General features: G+C 41.8%; 1 protein-coding gene across 5 annotated transcripts in view; it reads right to left on the bottom strand.

Moving 5' to 3' along the window:
- The window catches only part of SPIDR (scaffolding protein involved in DNA repair), a 318,965-nt gene that overhangs the window by 42,379 nt on the left and 255,185 nt on the right, over positions 1 to 21,401 (bottom strand). For 4 of the 5 annotated variants that reach the window (XM_019547779.1, XM_019547787.1, XM_019547803.1 and 1 more), the window contains one exon: positions 65 to 223. The exons of the other annotated variant lie outside the window; for it this stretch is intronic. In XM_019547779.1, coding sequence (XP_019403324.1) covers positions 65 to 223 — 159 coding nt within the window. The remainder of the gene's footprint in view (positions 1 to 64; positions 224 to 21,401) is intronic. 5 annotated transcript variants of the gene reach the window in all.

Raw genomic sequence — 21,401 nt, 5'->3', positions numbered from 1 at the left:
AAATAAAATGAGAAATCATCTCTGCCACAGTGCGCAGGGTATTTTCCTAAGGAACTGTTCTCACCTTCCTCTTGTGGTTCTCTGCAAAACTTTCGTTCTAGCTAGGCAGCAGGATTTCCCTTCCCATCTCCTGCTATGTCGTTCAATCCCGTCTGTAGAACACGGGACCTGGAACTGGACTTCACTGAAAATTCCGCAGACATCTTGCACAAGGAGACATAATCTGCAAAACAGCGTGTCACGTTCTGGTTAGCAAACTACTCACTGGCACAAAAACACGTAGCAAATTTCAGAGACATGAGCCTTTGATGTTTCAAGAGGATCTAGCATGTAGTAAAGACATAAAGCAAAACAACAGCACATCATTAAAGAACTCACCAAATATATTTGCAATAGATAATTGATAACAGAAACTCCAGGGCACGATTGAAAAAGGGAGCAAAGACCTTATTTGGGGGATTAAAAAGCAGGAACCATTAAGCAATGCTTTGTTTCTATGTCCATAAAGAGGAATGACATTTGCTTGAAGCAGGGATACATTTTGCAGCAGTGATAGCACAGATAACACAAAGGTGGCATAAACAAAACTAGTAAATCTTGACGTTTGATATTATTTTTAATATCTTTAAATTTTGGAGACAGCCCAAAAAGTGACACATAGAACACAAATAAAAAATAAGGGCCTTTCAGCCAGTAACTTCAATATTTGTTGTGAAGAAACCCTTGGAAACTATCTTCAGGGATTTGGTAAGAGAACCCCTAGACAAGAGTTTGATTAAGGACAGCCTACATGCAACCAGGACTGGGAAGTCTTGCTTAACTAACCTGATGGAGTTCTTTGAAGATATTCATTGTCATGACAGATAAGGCAAAGGCAGGGAAGGTTGTATTTTCAGATTTTTAAAAGGCATTTCACAAGGCTCCACACCAGATTAGCAGCTAATAGCATGAGTCATGAAACAGTGGGTGAACAAAAGCTGCTACATACAATACTGGCTAACTGCCCTATGAAGAGATGGTTAAGCACAAAGTTTCTCAAAAGGGAAAGGAATTATGGGATACCTCTGAGGACATTAGTGTCTTCCATTTACAGGGGCACCAAAGTCATTTTGAGAGAAAACTGCAGGCTGCAGTAGACGGTAAAATTAAGACAGTTTGAGAGAGCAGATATATGGACCCACATCACCTTTTCACTTCTCTACAACAATTAGGCACTATGTGAAGTATTAATAGTAATGCTCATAATGGACTTCTGCTGTTTTATGTCAGCAAGGGATCATAACATGGGAATGGGGAGAACCTTGTGTCAGTGGTATGTCTTTTGCCATCCAAAAATTTAAGCAAGTTATGTGACTTTGAAAAAAATGACAATCTACATACCCATATTTACTGAAAAATAAGACAAGATTTTTTTCCCCAATCAGCATGGGAAAAAGGCTCCTCATCTTCTATTCACATACAAGAAAAACTCATTAAATACATTGTCTATCATTAAACTGCTGCCAAAACCAGCATGTGCTCAGTAATAGAAACCAACTATAAAGCTGATTAAAAGCAGCCAACACTGAGCATGATTATAAAACACATGGCCCACATTGACAAACGTACTAATGTTAACCTACCACAAGAATAAGTTATAGCACAACCCATCTGAATAAGCTATATAGTAATGCCCTTGTGTTTAGTCCCCCTCAGTGCCGACTCAAATCATGATGAGCAACTACACTGAAAACATTTCAACTTCCTCTTTACTCCCACAGCTGAGCTGCAACTTTCTTTCCCATTTCCAATTATTCCTGTTTCTTCACCAACCTTAAATGTCAGCAAACTTCTAAACAGGGCCCCAGACAGTTCACCCAAAACCCCTCTGTTGCTTCCTCTCTCAACCTGTCGCATATGTGCCCCTGCCCTCCATGAGGTAGAGCTGAACCAGGATGCCCTGCGTCTCATCTGCATATAAATTTTTGGAGTATCCCAAGACTCCTCACAAGGACTCCCACTTTCAGTCATAAGTGGGAAGCTAATTAGCAGATGGATCCTTTGTGGGGGTGTATCTGGAGTACACACACATACTGAGCAGTACAGAGCTATGGGATCACCATGGCTTGAAATGCTTCGGATTCTGCTGGGGCCCAGGCCAGCGAACTCTATGGTAAATCATGAGCCTTTTGGTTTTGGATTGTTATTATGTATGGTCTGTACTGAGAAATACCTACTTGAGAGAAGAAATACCGTGACTACCCACATAGCTTTCCTAGTTCCAGGGGAAAACTACTTCCTTGGCAGGAACTAGTACCTTGGCTGAGGTGGAAGAATAGTTAGCTTCCCACTTTCAATACAATGATATTGGCTTTATGCCAATTTTATGGAAATAGGAGACTTTTCCCTAGCTTGCTTCTGTGGCCATATGGCTATGGGCAAGCCAAACTTGGGGGCATCTGAACCCTGAGTCTCCAGGCTGGGGCCTGCACATAGGATGCCTGCCAAAAGATTCTGAAGCCCCAGGTAGTGGTGGAAGATGTTTGCCAGCAGTAGGGCCACTTATGGTTCTTGAATGACTGATGAAATTGAAATTGATTTGGCTGATTTGACTTGGGAAACAAAAAGATTTCCTTAAAAAAGGAAGTTTGTACTATAAAGTATGAAAGTGCTGCTTAAAAGTGTTTATGGAGTCCTTGTGCTAAAACTTGCAGCACTTTCGAAAAAGGTAAAACGCATCAATTCTGAATGAACTAATTTACTACAGACAGGTTTATTTCAGTCTTCAAAATCAGAATTTTCAAATTTTCCCCTAAGAATTTCTTAGGGTGATATCTTTATTGGACCAAATATGTAATTGGGATAAAGTTAGACAAACTTTTGAAAGTAAGATGTTTTTTGCCAGGTCTAGAGAGGTGTAGAAGGGAAGGTCTAGAGACACAGAGATAGAAAGATCCGATAAGGAGTTTGGCTATGGGGGAGAACTGGACTGGGTTTGAGGACAGGTCAATGGGCCTGATTTGGTGCACACAGGACCAGAGTTGAGGCAGTGGGCTTGATCTGGTGGTATACATGGGGCTGGGGCAATGGTTCTGATCTGGAGTTGGTAGGCTGGGGCTTAAGGGCCTAATTGGACATGAGCAGGACCATGCCATAGTATGGCATGCAGGACTAGCATGTCAGATTGCGCTCTGGCTGCATGCATACCAGATCAGCCCCATGGATTGGATCCAGCCCGTAGACTCACCCTGTATTACTCATCTGACCCACGAGACCAAAAGTTTGGGCATCATTGAGTTACTGCATTAGCTCAAGGGGCAAAAGTCAGTGCACTAGATAGAAAAGTTCCTGCCAGTGACCTATGTAGCATAACTAGGATTCTATGCGTGGAATTTGTTTTCTTTTTAGTTGTTTTTTTTCCCCAAAAACCCAAGGAAGTACATATTTAAAAGGTATGTTAAAATCATATTACTAGGGTTGCAATGATAAGCACTCAAAATAGGAATGCCAGTATTAAGGGCCCCTGTACAACCTAGCTTGGCTTTTTTGTGAGTTTGCTTTATGAAATAGTCTTTATTTACTTCAGCAAGATGCAATTTTTTCCACAGGACTGCTGCCTTATTCTATGTACATTTTGAGTTCTTGCAAGCTGCCAAACACATCACACTGAAAAATAGTTACCGCACCTAAGGACTAACTACTCTTCACAGGACATATACTTAATATGTGAGTCAGTAATTCACAAAGGGTCTGGAGGAGTCTCCAGCAGAGGGCTGGACAGAACCCAAACTCCTGTCTATCCACTTCTGTCAGTGTTACTACAGGCCACTAAAACATAAATATGTTTTCTTTCTTTTCCTTCCTTGGTCAGAAGTACTGCTGCTTGCACTAATTCAGACTCTGATTGTCTACCAAAATGCGTGACCACCAATGGCTGACTTGCCACCCATTTTATCCTCTTGCCGTTTTTGGCCTTTTGGGTTTCAAATTAACATTTGACCATGCTGTGCAGAATGGGATGCCTCAAATCACAGCTCAGCATGTTTGCTACTCTATCACTAAACTGAAATACAAGAGGAAAAGGTATAAGATAGACATAATTCCCGCCACAATTGAGTCCCTGTCACCTACACAGGCAACCCCCACTTAACTGGTTCCTGAAAAACTGAGCATGAAGTGAAACGAGCGTTAAGCAGAAACAGAAGTATTTGACGACCCAAGATAGCAACCACAGTGTTTTTAATGACCCAAGATGGTGACTGTGAGCATTATGTAAAACATTCTGAGTGTTAAGTGAAATTAGGTATCAATTTAAAATGAGCGTTATAGTGAAATAGCGTTAAGTGGGGGTTGCCTGTATCTCTTGGCATTATCCTTCTCCAGATGCATGTAGGATTCAAGCCCTGGGTCCCAGCAAGCCACAGTTTAGATGCACAGATCAGGTGTAGCTATCCTTACTCTGCCACTCTTTTAAGGGAACATCAGAAAGGTCTTGGTGCAGGCCTATGAGCACCATTCTCTAAAGATTTCCAAACCAACTGATAAAAAGGCCTAACCAAAAAGGACTCCTACTTCATTTCCTACCCCTGTGGCTCCATAGACCATGATTTCATAGATTTCTAGGTCAGAAGGGACCTATTAGTTCATTGAGTCTGACCTCCTGCTCTGGGCAGGAAAGAGCACTGGGGGTCAAGTAACCCCAGCCAGGTGCTTGTCTAATCTCCTTTTGAACACCTCCAAGGTAGGGGAAAGCACCACCACCCTTGGAAGCCCATTCCATATTTTGGCAACCCTCACTGTATAGAATTTCTTCCTGATGTTCAATCTAAATCTACTCTCCTTCAGTTTATGGCCATTGTTTCTAGTAACCCCAAAGGGCGCCCTGGTAAACAGAGTATCCCCTATTCCTTGATGACCCCTGCCCCGATGATTTATCCTCATGGAGCCTTCATGAAATCCAGAAGCACCCTGAGCTACATACCAAAGACAAAGTTTGGTTTCTCAAAAAATAATATTTTCTGTCTCCTACTGGACCTACTACTACCATCCCTTAAACTTGCTTACCACTTTAAGCATGGCCTACCTCAGCTAATATCTCAGACTCTTGGTCGTGTGTGTTTAACTGGACATTTGATATCTTCAGCCTTGAGGCAGACTTCGCTGCTTATAAATCAGCCTTAGGCCAGTTGGAAGCATAATCACATTAAGGTCTTTGAGACATGCTTGTTACTGAAGCAAAATAACTCAGTTGTTGCTGAAGAAGTAGAGCACTAAGAATATAGCATTTAAAAATAAACTCCAAATTACACGAAGTAGTAATTGTAGACAAATTACTTGTAGCAAGGTTAGCTCCTCTACAGTTGAGTGAACAAAGTATGCTAGACTGGTTCCCTGATCAATCAGGCGTACATTGTGGCATGGCAGTATCACTGGAGTTATAACACAAGCAATACCATGCTCATTGGTACCACATGTACATCTACTGACACAGCCAAGCAGCACACCACTATAGCTTTGTTTACAGTGAACCTAACACAAATATTTTTTGCATTCCTGGGAGAATGGATGTAAATGTACCCAACTCATCTTATAAGTGCATGGAGGAGGGGTGAGAGAGTTTCCACAGAGTATCCGTGCTTCCCTGCAATACTGAGATGTGAACTGAGATTAGCAAAACAATTTATTCAGAAAACTGACTCCCAGATTAGAACTCCAGATGTCCAATTTAAGAGACAAAGATAAAAAACATCACATGCAAAATACGTGGGTATAGGTTGTAGCTATGTTAGTCTACGGACATAGGAGACAAAGTTCTTTGGGTGAATCCAATATCTTTTATTAGACCAACTTAAATAGTTGGAAAAAAATTTTTAAGCAAACTTGAATCCAAAAGCTTGCTTAAAATTTTTTTTTGGTCTAATAAAAGATATCAGATTCACCCAAAGAATCATGTCTGCCTATGCACGAACTTCAAAACCAAACATTCTTCTCTTTAAATCTTTTCAGTGCAATACTATTGAAATACTGAATCACCAAACAGCTTGTATTAATCATGTACCTGCCCTATTATAATACAAGGACAAATGGTGAAAAGATACAAAGCACCTGAAACAACTGACTTTCTTTTTTCATTCCCACAACAAGAACAATGGAAAACTAATAGCTCAATCACATCCAGAAATGTATGGCTAGAACTCTTCTCATCTTAAATTGTCTACATTCTCACAGATCCTACCACCACCAGCTCTGCCACCAAATAATATGCAGCCTATTTGTTCCTTGAGGGTGTTGATCCAAGGCAGAGACATCTTTAAAAAAGATTTTTGCTCATCTTTTCATTATTTTTTCCATCTTTTTTTGAGAACAGACTCTGTCCTTGCATTATTGTTTTATCCCAGATTTTTATCGTTGTGAGACAACAATCTGAGAGAAAATTTGAAATCTGAATTACAAGAGAGCAGCCATGTAATCCCAAATCCAATTATACACAATAGTCACACTTGTTTTTCTACAAGAATTACATAATGCATGCATCACAAATCCATAAAGTGCAACCTGTTAGTCTTTTTATGCTAGCTAACACTATTATGCTGTTATACATAGTCCTGAACTATTATATATAGAAAAATCAGTTTCGTCAGTGTGCATGTTGCATGAAGCAAGATAAGAGCCAATATGCCTCACTCTCTTTCTTGAGATAATGGATAGGAACCCTGAGTAAGTATTAAATTTTAAGGGAGAGATTTGGAACAAGACACTCCCGGTAGGTCAGAGACTTAGTTCCAGAGTGGGAGTAACATGGAAATAGGTATGCAGATGACAGAATGAGAAAAAGACTAAGAAAAAGCTGAGGCATGACTCATCAGTGAGAACAAAGGGTGCAAGGGCAGGGAATGATAAGAAACAAAGCAGAGATTAGTCCCTTTAAGGTAATGACAAAGCGAGTCTGAAGGTAAAGCTTGGGAATATTTTGCTAATTCTTAATAGCCCTGGGGGATGGGGAGAGCGTTGAAGGTGAGGCTCATTCCTATGACTAGTAACATTTAGGACTAAATATTCCCCACTAGAACATTTGGAGAAGATTGTAAGATTACAAAGCTATGCTCCTTCTTAATTGGTCATCATTCATGGTGAAGGAGCAAAATTGTTTTCTACTTATAAAGAGAAACATAACATCCATCTGTGGGACTGACTTGTATCATGCATGGGTTTCCTGGAGGGGCTGGGGTACGCGTAGCTCTCTTGAATGTAACCAACCATTTCCAACATCCAGAGAAGGCCAACAAAATAGCTCCTAGAAAGGAAAGAGAGCCTGGGTATTTACATGATATGTCTGCGGGATGGGAGCTGAAGGCTGGTACTGGCTGAAGAAAACTGTCTTAAACTAAACTAAATTTAATTGTGCATTATCATGGTAGGAGTAAAACTGCCAGGACCTCACATACTTGTTTGTCTGTATTTAAGGAAGTAGTGCAGGCAAGAGAGAAAGGTAGACAAAAACGCATGCAGCCGAATTCCCACAAAAATCTTCCACAGTGTCCACAAGGGACAGAGGTAGGTGCTGTTTGGAAAGAGAAAGAAAGAAAGAACTAGGGAGATAATGGAAGGCAAGGGAAAATGCACATCATGATTTGCTCATCCTTGAGCTAAACCAGCCAAGCTAGGTTGCTGTTGATTTTTTTTTTTCTCTCCTGGGAAGATTTCTTATCTCTGACTGAGGTGTGGTCCTAGCAGAGGCATAAATCACACATACATAAAAATATACACAGACAAACCCCACTCTGTCTTAATCACCACAACACTGCCTACAGAATTCCAATTCAGTAACTTGTCCAGTCAAGTCACAATGTAGCGCTACTTATCTTCTGCTAGGATGGTTTAGATTCAAACTCTTACCTTCAGAACACTACCTAGGTTGGATTTAGCTTGTATGAACCTTATGCATCCTTACAAAAATTCATTCACCCTCATGTAAATGTAAGCTGTCCCTCTGTTCATAGTACTGTACCATGCCTGGAAGACAGATCTGAACACACAAGGACACCATGATCATCTTGCTTTTGCTGTAAGGCCACAAAGATTCTTCTGTAAAAGGCACTGTATGCATTGGACCACACATTGCTGCTCGTCTCCATTTAAATGATGAATACTTAGTCCTTGCACAACATTTTTCATCTATAGATCACAATACACCTTGTAGAGAAGAATAAGAATCTTCACCCTAACTTTACAGATAAAGCTGACTTCTAACATGACTTCTAATGGCAGGTTGGTGGCTGAGCTGGGAAGAGAATCCAAGTCTCTTACTTCCCAGCCCAGTGACCTAGATGTTGGACAACTATAAAACATTTATATTTCCTGAATAAATGTCACTTAACAACCTGTAAAGTATTCAGAAGATCAAAAGGATAATCATTATCTTTGAAAATTGGAGGTTTATGATCATTTCAAAGCAACACTCATGATCATTTAATTTTATCAGAGATACAGAGGTCCCCAGAAGACAATAGAGGAGCAAGTGATTCAGAGTTCATGGATCTGATGCGGAAGTGAAAGACCATACAGTTTACATTAGATTCACATGTTCTGTGCTTCTAATTCTAGAGTCTGTACTTATAAAAGCACTAGATGAAGTAGCATGTGTCATGAATACAGAGAAATACGTGAATTTTGTCTGTAAGCATCTAGAGCAGTAGTGATCTCTAGAATAGGTAGAAAATACTGTTTGCAGGCACCTCACTATGTATGGAGGACAATATTTACATTACAGACAATGACACATACTCTTCAATATCCTTATTCAAATAACCACAGCAAACATGTTATTTTGAATTTATCTTACCATTTTTATTGAATGCTAAAAATAGACCATTAATTTATTTTTATTCATTTCCTCAAAAAAATCAATGACTGTAATTTGCACTGGAAATTTAAATCCACGATCCACTAGTTTTCATGACCTCAATCTGCCTGGTCACTTTTCCCATTTCCCTACTTAGGTTCTCTCTCTCACTGACTCTTGGTTACCGTTACACTTTAAGGCGAAGTCTCTATGGAAAACTGTTTCTGTAGACATACTGATTGGCAGGAGCCATGCAAAACAGCATATACAGAGTAAGTGGAGCTGCACACTAGTGTAAATTTTCTACTCAGTGTGAAGCATGTCAAACATGTGGAAGAGCTAAATGTAAGTGAGAGGTAATGGTAACAGCAAACAACTTGGAAATGGAGGGCTGTTTATATTTGTAAGGACAAAAGCACACAGCTTAAAGACTGAATCAGCATTTTTGCAGCAGAATACTCTTTCCATATATTATCTTTATACAGAACTGGTGCATTACTTTACATGTTTTCAACCCATACGCCCAGAAATTCACTTTCCAGGTCAAAACTACTGATACTTCTATCTTTTATTCTGACACCAAGGCTGCCACCAAATCCCCTCTGACTCTCGAGTCTTCTCTTCTCTAGGCTGAACATACCCAAGTCTCCCAGCCTCTCATCATATGGATTGCTCTCCATAACTCTAACCATATGCACAGCCCTCCTTTGGACTCTCTCAAGCCTCTCCATATCCTTCCTGAAGTGTGGTGCCCAGAACTGGACGCAGTACTCTAGCTGCAGCCTAACCAAGGCCAAGTAAAGTGGGAGGATGACATCTTTAGTCTTGTTTGAGATGCTGCCAATATTTTATTTGCTTTTCTGGCTATGGCATTACATTGGTGGCTCATGTTCATTCTACGGTCTATCAAGATCTCCAGGTCTCTTTTGGTTGTGGTGCTACTAAGTGTAGCACTGATGAGCCTGTAGGCATGCTGTGGGTTGTTTCTCCCCAGATAGAACACTTTACATGTCTCGGTGTTGAACTTCATCAGGCTTTGATCCACCTACCTTGTAAGCCTGCCCAGGTCAGCCTGTATCCCAAGCCTATCCTCCAGCATGACCATAATTTGGTGTCATCTGCAAACTTTGCCAGTCCTCTTTTACCATCCAAATCCAAATCATTACTAAATATGTTGCAGTTGGAGTATTGTGCCAGTTCTGGGCACCACACTTCAGGAAGGATGTAGAGAAGCTTGAGAGAGTCCAAAGGAGGGCTACATGTATGGTTGGAGGTATGAAGAGCAGGCCATATGACGAGAAGCTGAGAGACTTGGGTCTGTTCAGTCTGGAGAAGCGAAGACTCAGAGGGGACTTGGTGGCAGCCTATAAGTATATAAGGGGCACATATCGGAGACTGGGAGAACGTCTGTTCACTGGGGCTCCCCAGGGGAAGACTAAGATCAACGGTCATAAATTACTAGAAGACTACTTTAGATTAGACATAAGGAAAAACTTCTTTACAACTTGAGTATCCAGGGTCTGAACTAGATTCCCCGCAGAGGTGGTACTCTGGATATCTTCAAAAAATGCCTGGACGCTCACCTTGCTGACCCCAGCAGTCTTTTCTGCCCAAGCACAAGGGGGCTGGACCTGATGATCTCCAGAGGTCCCTTCCAGCCCCTAACATCTACGAATCTATGAATTCTATCGGTGTCAAATTCATCTGGCCTTGCAGGTTGGATAAGGATTGCTGGGTCAGTCTGGAGGCCAGACTGGCACCAGCCCCTTGTACAATGCCCATGGCAGCATGTGCTGACCCCAGGGCTTACTGTGCACCAGCATGGTTGATATGGGGTGTGAGCTACCCACAGCATGTGGGTTGGACCCAGTACTGCAGGCAACACAGGGGGTTGGGCTGGGGCCCTGCATGCAATGCATGCCCTTGAGCCCCTCTACCATGTATACCAGGTCTAGCCCATGTGCTGCAGGTAGCACACATCCCATGCCAGCCCCATGTGCTGTGCTGTGCTGTGCTGCACTGGTTGTGTGCGCTGCATATTGCACAGGGGGCCAGCACGAGGCATGTGCTTTATGCAGTGCCCTATTGGACTGGTCCTGTGTACAGGTTCTGGCACAGTTTGGTCAGGACTGGGCCCAGCACCAGCACACAGAGCCAGTCGCAGAGTGTCACATGCAGCACATGCCACAGAGGGATCCCTACACTATGTGCAGGATGCATGGTACTCATTCCAGCCCGTGCACCAGATGCAGCGCAGAGGGTGGGGGCCAGCATGTGCGGTCAGTCCAGCAACCCACAGGGTGGGATCAAGTGTGACATAAGTCTACAAGCCAGATCCTCCTGCACATAGGCCATATGTTTACCACCCCTGTTTTATTCTATATACATTTTTGTTTAAAAAACAAACATTCCTTTCATCTTCTCAAGGAGAAAATCAAGCCTAAGTTGCCTTCCAAACAGTTTACAGAGATGCATCTGGCAAAATATTTTCAACATTATAAGCTTGTTTTGGCTGCCTGAGACTCCTGACTGAATACTGATTTTTTTCTATTAATAGCTTTAGCCAGAAAAAATTACATCAAATATAAACGTTTCCAGCAAACTGTTTTGGCATGCAGAAAGGGTTAAAAACTAGTTTACTATTCCAAATGTTTATCCAGTAAGCAATCCAGTAAGACGCCGTTCTCTTCTTCTTTCTCTCCACCCTTCTACCCTCCCCTGCAACACACAGTATAATTTATTTGTAATTTGCCAGAATCCATTCTGCATACCTCACCTGGATAAATTCTTAGTTATACAAAAAAAAAAATGTACATCCATTTGCATCTTCAACACACTTTATACTTATTAGGCACGAGCATTGCTATAAATTAACTAGGGACAAAAAGGACATTCTAGAGCTAGGGACAGACATTACATATAAACTAGTTTAAGTGATCAGAAGCTGATCTAAACCTATAGCAGAACAGATGTTCGGTGCACATAAACCAGTTTCAAAATGGCTGAAACCAGCTTGAGATAAACCTGGTTGAATGTAGTATCAGATTTAACTAATTGAGCTGAAACTGGTTTATGCAATGTCTGTTCCAGACCCCTTCCTGGTTTAAGCTAAACCAGAGTCCCCCAGCATGCTCTCTGAGCTGGGCACTTTACTTCAGCTTCTCCCCAGCTGCTAAAGTGCAGGGGTTTGTTTTTTTGGTTTTGTTTTTTGGGGGGGAGAGGTGGGAGTAACATCTGTAAGCACCCACAATGAGATACACAGTGAATATTATGCAAGACAATGTCCCATATACAGAACCTGAATAAAAATGTTTCCTTCACAGGGTTGTTGTGAGAATAAATATTTGGGAAGAGATGGTGATAAAGGCTATATAGGAATCTAGGACAGTTTTCTCAACCATCTTGAGTTCAAGGCACCACTAACTGGACTTGAGGCACCCCCTCTATAACTTCTGTAAGTTGAGTAGTACCCAATTGTAAAACCTAATTTATATATTACAGTTCTTACCTTCCTCACAGAAGGGGTAGGCAGTGGAGGTGAAAGATTGGCCAGGTGAAGAAAAGCCTGAGCCTGCACTTATCTGCTCCACTCCTCTCACCGTGGATGAGAATCATGGACTTAGGAAGACAGATTCTGCAAGTCCTGTCAAAGGCTGCACACTAACTTCTGTTAAGGAGACTTTTTATAGAGACGGCGGTATCAAACCTATTTCTTCTGAGATACAACACCATCCTTCAGAGCACTTTACCAAAGCACATGGTGAATGCAGCAGCTGAAACAGAATGAAAATGATGTAGCTCTAGTGGTGGCATAATTTCATCCTTCAACAGCATGTTATTTGTGGATACATTGGATTCATTTTTAAACCACATGGACTATGAATGGCTGCTTGAAGAATTTATTCATGTGTTATAAAATGACAAAAAAAAAAAAAAAAGAAAGGAAAGGAAAGAAAAGAAAAGATTGGCCCCCCATTCTGAAGAATGACAGAGCATTCCCAAATCCACCCTGGATGGATCATAAAATATAAAACATTTGTTGCTTCATTGAATATGTAAGGTAAGCAATGTAATAATAATAATGTAGGGTTTACTACAGAGTTGCCTCTGCATTCAGGAAGAAATCCTTTCTGCTGCTTTTAATGCAACATCATTCCACTAAAATAGCACTAAAAATTTCTATTATTCATCAAAATAAGCAGCAGAACAAGCAACAAAGAAAAACCGAAGTGAGGATCACTGGGGACCTTTTCTTTGGCGAAAATACAGCTCAGCTCTTTCTTGAAGTTTCTGTTTTTCACCCTTGTTGTTTTTCCTCTTCACGCTCATTCATTGGCTGCGTTTAATAGGTGTGTGTCTGAGCGAGGGAGACAGAGTGCATGGAGACTGTTTACAAGAGTTATGGTAGCAGTTCTCAGCAGTCCATGGAGAATTCTAGGAAATTGCTCCTGTTATTTTATTCTAGGTCAATGTCAGCTCATGACAGGCAGTAAAGATCACACAGGACAGCTCGCTCAATCTCACAATCCTGGAGAGAGGCCTCAATGGAGCGAGAAAGCAAGCAAGCTGCGAGTGGGCGGAGTGCCTTCCCAGCACTCTACCAACCACAGCACAAGGAATTATGATAAACACCACTCTGGAAACCAGATACAACAGTACATTGTGTTCTTCTTTTGAAAAACAACCAGACTTCTCCTCACTTAAAGTAAACAGTTAATCCTGTTTATCTTTTTTCTTGATGAGTTGTTAACAGAACAATCTCTTCTGCACAGAAAATGAAAGATTTTCCCCTAAAATTCATCCTGATATTTTTCTCTTAAGTAGAAAAAAAATCAAGCCAATATGTAAACTTTCTACTATCAGCAAGCAGTGAAGAATAACAATCTTTCTTGGCTTAAACTGACTTAACAGAATGATGCCAAAAACTGAATGAGACCTTTCCCTCACTTGCATATTTTATATTGGAAAATTTAAACTCCAAACACAGTGTGCTATTTATCTCATTTAACTACTCCTTTCTGACATGAACAAGCACAATTGTTCTATCCAGTGTCTTAATGGGCTGAGTAAATGGTGCATTGTATGTATGCAATTGACTCCTAGACTGGGATATTTTTTGTCAGTTGTGGTTTGAGGAAGAAAAATAGTCAGAGACTATTGTATGTAGTTTATTAATCATGAACTGATAAGATGCTTGCTTTTCTCTTTTCAAAATACGTGCTCACTGTGCAAATTCATCCTGTTCTTGACTTTACATTTTAAGGCTGACTAATTAGAAAAGCAGATGGAATTCATTATCTTGTTTTGATGAAGCCACCACACCACTACCTATTAACTACTTATTACTAGTGAGTCCCTATAGGGGGCACTCGAGGCAATGCGTTTTTCAAACAGAATTTCAATTTTTAGCACCAAAGAATTAAAAAGTAATGAAATACAAATATTTTAAATATTTTGAAGAGAAAAACCTCTTTTTTAGCCTCTTAGGCTAAGGACAGATATCACACATAAACCGGTGTGGGTGATCAGAAACTGTTAAACTTGTAACAGAACAGACATTCAGTGCACATAAACCAGTCTGAAAATGGCTGAAACCAGTTTGAAAATGGCTGAAACCAGTTTGAGATAAAACTGGTTGAATGTAGTATCAGACTTAATTGATTTGGCTCAAACCAGTTTATGCAATGTCTATCCCAGACCCCTTGCTGGTTTCAGATAAACTAGATACCCAAAGCATCCCGGCATCCTCTCTGGGCTGGCCCCTCCCCTCTGTTCCCTGGCAGTAGCTCGGCAGAGACTTGCAGGCACAGCAGCGTCTGCCTGGCTTCTTCCTGCCCAGCAGGGATTCTTCCTTCCTCCCCTCTGCCTTAAGCAGACATTTCAGCATTAGCTAGCACACCACATGCTGGCTACAGTTGGTGCTGTGGAAGACATGCAAGTCTTTGGAGTTAATCAACAGGTAGCTTAATGTCCTTGGAAAAGCTGTTTAAGAAGAACTGTTTGCTTCCCCTCACCCTCATCACTGCCTAAGCAGGAAATTCCCCCACCCTTCTGCCTTGCAGAGAGGTGCCTGTGTATTAGCTAGCAGACCACATGCTGGTTACGGTGGATGCTGAATCAACAGGCAGAATCAACAGACAGAATCAACAAGTACCAGACAATATCCCTCTGTGGTTTCCTTAATTGGGTGCTAAACACCATTATCAACTACCTGCTGGGCATATCAGAGCTCATGCTGGAGCCTAGCCACACCCCCCTCAGCTTTAGAAGGGAGGACTGCTATACCACCCCTGGTCTTCTAGCCTAAGTCACTGCAGGTATGTGCCTGCACTTCTGGGATGTCTGTCTAGTTACAAAACTGATTTAGACTAGCGAGGTTAGACTAACGTAAAAAGACTGAATTCAGGCTCAGGCTTTTTGAATATATGTCCCTAGCCTTATAGTCACAAACATATATAATATACAAGCATACATAATATACAAAACCATTTTGGGGTGGGTTATTTCTTTTTTCTTTTGATTATGTTATAAATCCCAATTTAGGATTCTGCATTTCCTAGGAAAACAGATGTCACCAATGGTCAGGGCACAGTAAGAACTTGGAACTTTTAACTGAACAGGTAAGAAAATAGAATTAATTCTCTCTCTGTTTTTTTTAATGTTTAATTTCTATGTTCTACATGAATAAGATTTTTTAAAATAATAAAAGATCCTAAACAGTTTTGCATTTCTTTTTTTAAAACCTCTTGCATGAACTAAGTTAACCCAGCTCATATAATACTTGTATAGACAGAATGAGCCAAGTAACCCCATTTCCCATCATAGAAATCAGATCCAGAAAAGGCAGAAAGAATGAATGGCTCATGGTCAGATTATATGTATTGGAAAGCTCCTGGGACACACAAACTTTGTCTTTATGCCTTAGGAACCTATAGTAGTGTACTAATAAGCTCAGAGACTAATGGGTATGGACAAGAATTCATTTGCAGCACTACAAAAAAGTAGCACTGTTGGTCTGTCCAGGCATTTAAGGTCCCTGGCTGGAGAACTACAAGAGCACTTCAAAGGCAGGCTCTTCACTGTCTCTGCCTAGGAACTCCCCCCCACACCAAATCCTGCCAGTGAGGCAGTCAGGGCAGAGAGGCTGCCTCTGCTGAAGCTGCCAACAGCAGGCTTCAGCCCCACCACGGCCCCTATTAGCAGTTGCTACTGTTGGCATCCTGTTAAAGTGACAACAGTTGGTGGCGGTATCTGCATGGCCCCCTCTGGTTGCCTATGGAAGTGAAGGAAGGAGAGTGAAGGACTGCGCAACATCAGGGCTGCTAAGAGGTGCACTCCAAGACTGATGGTGCACTCCAAAACTGAGAAGTTCCTGTTTGAAAATATTACTACTGTATTTACTTGAATCCAAGAAAGGGCTTTCCCCCCAATTCAACATGGGGAAAAGCCCCTTGTCTTGGATTTGAGTACAAGGTGAGGAGAGAGGGAGTAGGCAGTAGCAGTTGCTGCTGCTGCAGCAGCTCCAACTCCAACCCAGGCTTGGGGTCAGCATTGGAGCTGCAGCTACTGCCCCCACCTTGCCACCTGCCTCCTGTAGCCTCTTCCCCACCTCCTGTTTGCCTCTGCCTCTGACCTTTCTCCCCTCCCCTGCCACTTATCCCCAGTCATGGGTTCAGGTCCAGCCTCACTCTGGCCCCCTGCCACATGGTGCCTCTGGCTTCTGCTTGGCTAAGTTGCAGCAGCATCTTTGGCAGGGAGAGACAGGAAGCAGGCACCAAGAACATAGATACCATGGTATAGGCAGGTGTTTGGGGGTGCTGGCATTTGGGAAAGGCTCTTGGCAGGGTAGGCAAGGGGCAGAAGTCAGGCTGCCTGACTCCCCCACAGCCTGCCCTCCATCACCTGTAACTTGGTTGTCTCCATGCTGCTACTTTTCCTACTGCAGCAGTTGGGGGGACAAATTTAAGACAACCCTCCAATAATTAGATTCTGTACATGGAAAGTTTTAACAAATACATTTTCCGCGTAAAGAATCTAAAGAATCCATGTAAAGAGTTTGGTGAGCCATCTTGGATTCAGATAAATGTGGTCTTCTGTAGCACTACAAAGGCACATTTAGCACTACAAATGTAATACCTGCCCATGGCCTAAGTCTAGGCTATAAAGTTGTGCCAGCAGGATTCCAGTTCCACTAACAAAACACTAGATGTGTTCACACACAAAACACCTCTGCAAGAGCAAAACCTTCCACCTCTGTCAAGCAGAGTACAACTTTGACCACTGCTTAGCAGCCTATTGAAGGCACAGGAAGACAATTCTGTGCCTTCAGATATCTGCTGCGGTCCATTCAGCAGTCAGTACCTTCCCAGAATGGAGCATTGGCAGTATTAGCAGCTGCCACATAAATCTGAAAGCTTCATATGTAAACATGCAGTAGTCCCCACCTGCCCACAGAATATTCCTGTGCACCCTTTTTCATGTTCATAGTCATGTAACTTTGGACAGACTGACCACAGTTTTGCCCTTTTTTAGGGGAGACTGTCTCATAGAACAATACAGAGGTCCAGGATGGAACTAAGATTATCAAGAGAGAAAGCAATAGCAGGTGAAGATGAAAGATACTGAATTTAAAAATATGAGGACCAGGAGGAAATCTGTGTTCTGCTGCTGCCTGTTCCTCATTCCATCTCTTCTCTCCACTCTCAAAATGAGGGACTCAAGGCAGGCATCTTGGAATTTTTCAGAGGAAAACTGTCTATCTTTGGCAACACTAGTATACTAGTGAGATGTCAATGTTACTTGTGAGAGGGATCTGATAACTACTAGTATTTTTACTAAATCTGTTTGGAATTTTTCAACATAACTTCTTTATTTTTAAAATAAAAGACATGGATTCATTGAAAGCAAAATTTGTCTTTGGGGTTAGTTTGTTTTGACCCTTTTTTGGGCATAACAAAACATTTGAAAAAATTCTCTTATGCTGAAATGTTTCTCCATTCTGACATTTTCAAGATGGAAATTTCCTATTATTCAGTTCAAAGCAATTCTCTCTTTCAATATGAGCTAATTCTAAAAATGGTTATTTATGCTTCTGTTTTTTTTTAAAAAAAATCTAGATGCTAACTTTTTATACTTATTCACGACAGATCTCAAAGTTTCACTAAACTGAACATTTTGCATGATAGCAAAACAGCTTCCCCTCCAGTTCTCATTTTTATTCAATTGGCAAATACCTATCTGTTACAAACTAATTTAGTTGACACAGTATGTGACAGAGTAAGTCCTTCTGGATACACAGTTTTCAGGAAGTATGGTACATGAGGGAAGCAGCAAATCTGTTTCTACTGCACTGTAAATAGTAGTATATAAGTTTCTATAAATAATAAAAAGTTATTTGCATATCACAAGCCTCTAGATATTACACAGTGTTTAAAAAGATAAAAATAACTCATAGTCTAGTCTACAGTTCACTACACCTTTGTTTGAGCTGCTTCAACCAACCAGGGTGCAAAAACCTTCTGAAAAAGCTTTCCTAAAAAACCTAGGAAAGACAGAGCCAGAGAAGGAGAAAAGTTAGTATTTCTCTTTCCCTGATATAAGTAGTCACAAAGGACAATACCAAGGCAAATAAACAAGCTCTCAGAGTGGTAAAGCTTTATAGCTTACTTTTTTGAAGGACAAAAAAGACTTTATGGCTCTGATCTAAAACTCAGTGGTCATGTCTACATGTGCATTTCTGCTGGCTTAAATTTACTTTGCAATAAACGGGAATAGGCTGGCATCTACACTTTCAGGTGTTAAAAGTGCATTAACACTGGGAAAAAGTGAGTTCCAAGTCAGTCCACACACACAGTGTTACTGCACAGTAAGGCCTACATGTGTTATCATGGAATAACTAATCAGGTATAAATCTGATACCTGAATAATGCAGGTATCAAATTACACTCAAGTCAGTGTAAGTCGCCATATTTCCTGTGCAGTACGGGCGTGCATGTGTAGAGATGCACCCAAACTAAGCACTAATTTCAATTACTGCACAGTAAATATGCATGTGTAAATGTGCCCACTGATGTTAATAAGTCTTTCCACTAATTTCAATTGGTTCCATTTCAGTCTCTTTACAAAAATTATACAAAATATTTCTGAGTACGTATTGAGGCATCAGCAGAAGTATTTCTTTATCTTGTTTTCACTTAGTATTTCACTGAATTTGTTTCACCTCCATTGAGCTCATCTATACTGACCATTAATCAGAAATAGCCATTAACATATTATAATTTTAAAAAATAAAAATTACTCATTCACTTTCCTATACCTCCAACAAATACATCTCTGTAACAGTGGCAAGAGGATAATTGTTCAGCAGCAACATGCATGACAACACATTGTATATGGCTGCCCCTACAACATAAATGAGCTTGATTTTTGAATATTTAAATTTATAATGTTAACAATGAATAATATTTATAGGATCACTAAAATGTAGGGCTGAAAGGGATATCTAACCTGCTTCTTTTCTTGGTTTGCACTACCAGACATACAATAAATAATCTCTCATTCCCTGTATTATACTGAGTGTAATAAAACATATACAATTTTATTTATACACACACACACACACGCACTTTATCAATATAAGAGGATACAAATAACTATAAATAATTATTAATACAGAATAACATTTACAATAAAATTTAAATTACCATAAATACTATAGTTTTTGTTACTTTATTAATACATCAGTACATGCTTTTTATCTACAAAAGGGCACTTGACAGACAAGTTGCTGAGAAGGATCAGCTCAAGATGAACCAGCAATGTGATGCAGTCATCACAAAGCAAATGCAGTTTTGGGTTGCACTGTATATATGACGTGGGAGATTATAATACCACGCTATTCAGTACTAAAGTAATGTGTGCAAATGTATTCCACAGCCATCCACCTCACAAGGAAACATGTGCCCAAGTTGCAATAGAACCCGTCGATCCCAGATTGACCTTATCATTTGTCCTTGGACCCACAAATAAGGCAACCATGGAAGATAATCATCCTCAACATCTGCAAGGCATTGCCGATGATTGCCAGCAAGCATGTGGAATCACGTACTCCACAATTTAAGATGTGAACAAACTAGAGAAGAAAGATTCAGAGATGAGCAACAAAGATGAGAAACAAGTTAGTATGCAAGCTGTGTGAGGGAAGGCTGAGAGAAATAGGTGTAGTTTAGTTTGGCAAAAAAGGAGATTAAGGGGGGACCTGACAGCAGGACATGAAGTAATAGGTTTAAAGTGAAGCAAAGCAGATTTGGATTTAGTTTTCGTAAAATACTTCCTGACTGCTAGAACAGGGGCAGGCAAAATACAGCCTGTGGGCTGGATCCAGCCTGCCAAGCCATTCTATCTGGCCCTCAGGGCCCCTAAAATATTTGGAAAATTAATATTTATCTGCCCTTGGCTGCCTGTCAAAGATGACAGGAGCCAAGGGCAGTAGCACCCAGGGGAAGCTGCCAGCAGGATCAAGTGGCTGCAGAAGCAAGGCCCAATACTCCCCACCCCCCGCCCCCACACACACACCAGCCAGAAGCCCTGTGTGGAGCAGAGCCTTCTGGCCTGGACAACTGGGGCTGTTCCTGCCTCCCTGTGCTGGAGGGAAATTCAGACGGGGGTGGGGGGGATGGTGGGCAATCACTCCAGTGCTCAGGGTTGGGCTGAGCTGGCTGCCAGCCTCTGCCACTGCTCTCCTCCACCCCAGAATGCAGCAGGAGTTGGCCTGGCCCTTGTGTTTCTCGGCTCACCCAGTATGGTAATGGCTGAGCCACTCTGGCTCCTGCTGCATCCTGTGATCTTGATGTGCAGCTGGGACATGGTACTGGGTACTGGAGCAGCGAGTGTGGAGGGGAAACAGGAAAGCGGCAGAGGGACAGCGGTGGGGGCGGGGAAGTGGCTGTGAGCAGGAGCACAGGGCCACAACAGTGCCCTGAGGCCAGGAACAGCAGGAGCCTGGGCTTAGAAGAGCACCGAGAGAGGGCTCTGCCTGCCGCAGGGGGACTCTGGGAAATTCTTCTCCTCTAAACATGCCACAACCCTCCCCAGCCACCCTCCCCCCACACACTCATAGCTCCCCCACAAACCGCATACCCATCCACACACACACCCACCGACACCCACAACCCCCCATACCCACACACCTTTCCCCACACTCCACTCACCCCCACCCCATCCAAATGTGTCTTGAAGGCATTCAAAGTGGGTGCTTGAACCACCTCTGGTGGCAGTCTATTCCAAAACTTGGGGGCTCGGACAGCGAAGAAATTCTTTCTTATGTCCAGCCTGAATCGGTCATGGCCAAATTTGTGACCATTTGATCTTGTCATCCTTTGGGGCACTCTGGTGAACAGATGTTCCCCCAGATCCTGATGAGCACCCCTGATAAATTTATAGGTGGCCACCAGATCACCCCTGAGCCTGCACTTTTCCAGGCTGAACAGCCCCATGGCTCTCAGCCTCTCATCATAAGGTCCGTTTTCCTGACCTCTGATCACGCGCGTGGCTCTCCTCTGCACCCTCTCAAGCTTCTCCA

Source organism: Crocodylus porosus, unplaced genomic scaffold (assembly GCF_001723895.1).
Source record: "Crocodylus porosus isolate Cpor-Errol unplaced genomic scaffold, CroPor_comp1, whole genome shotgun sequence".
NCBI classification, from domain to species: Eukaryota; Metazoa; Chordata; order Crocodylia; family Crocodylidae; genus Crocodylus; species Crocodylus porosus.
This window is presented reverse-complemented; position numbering and strand designations above follow the sequence as displayed.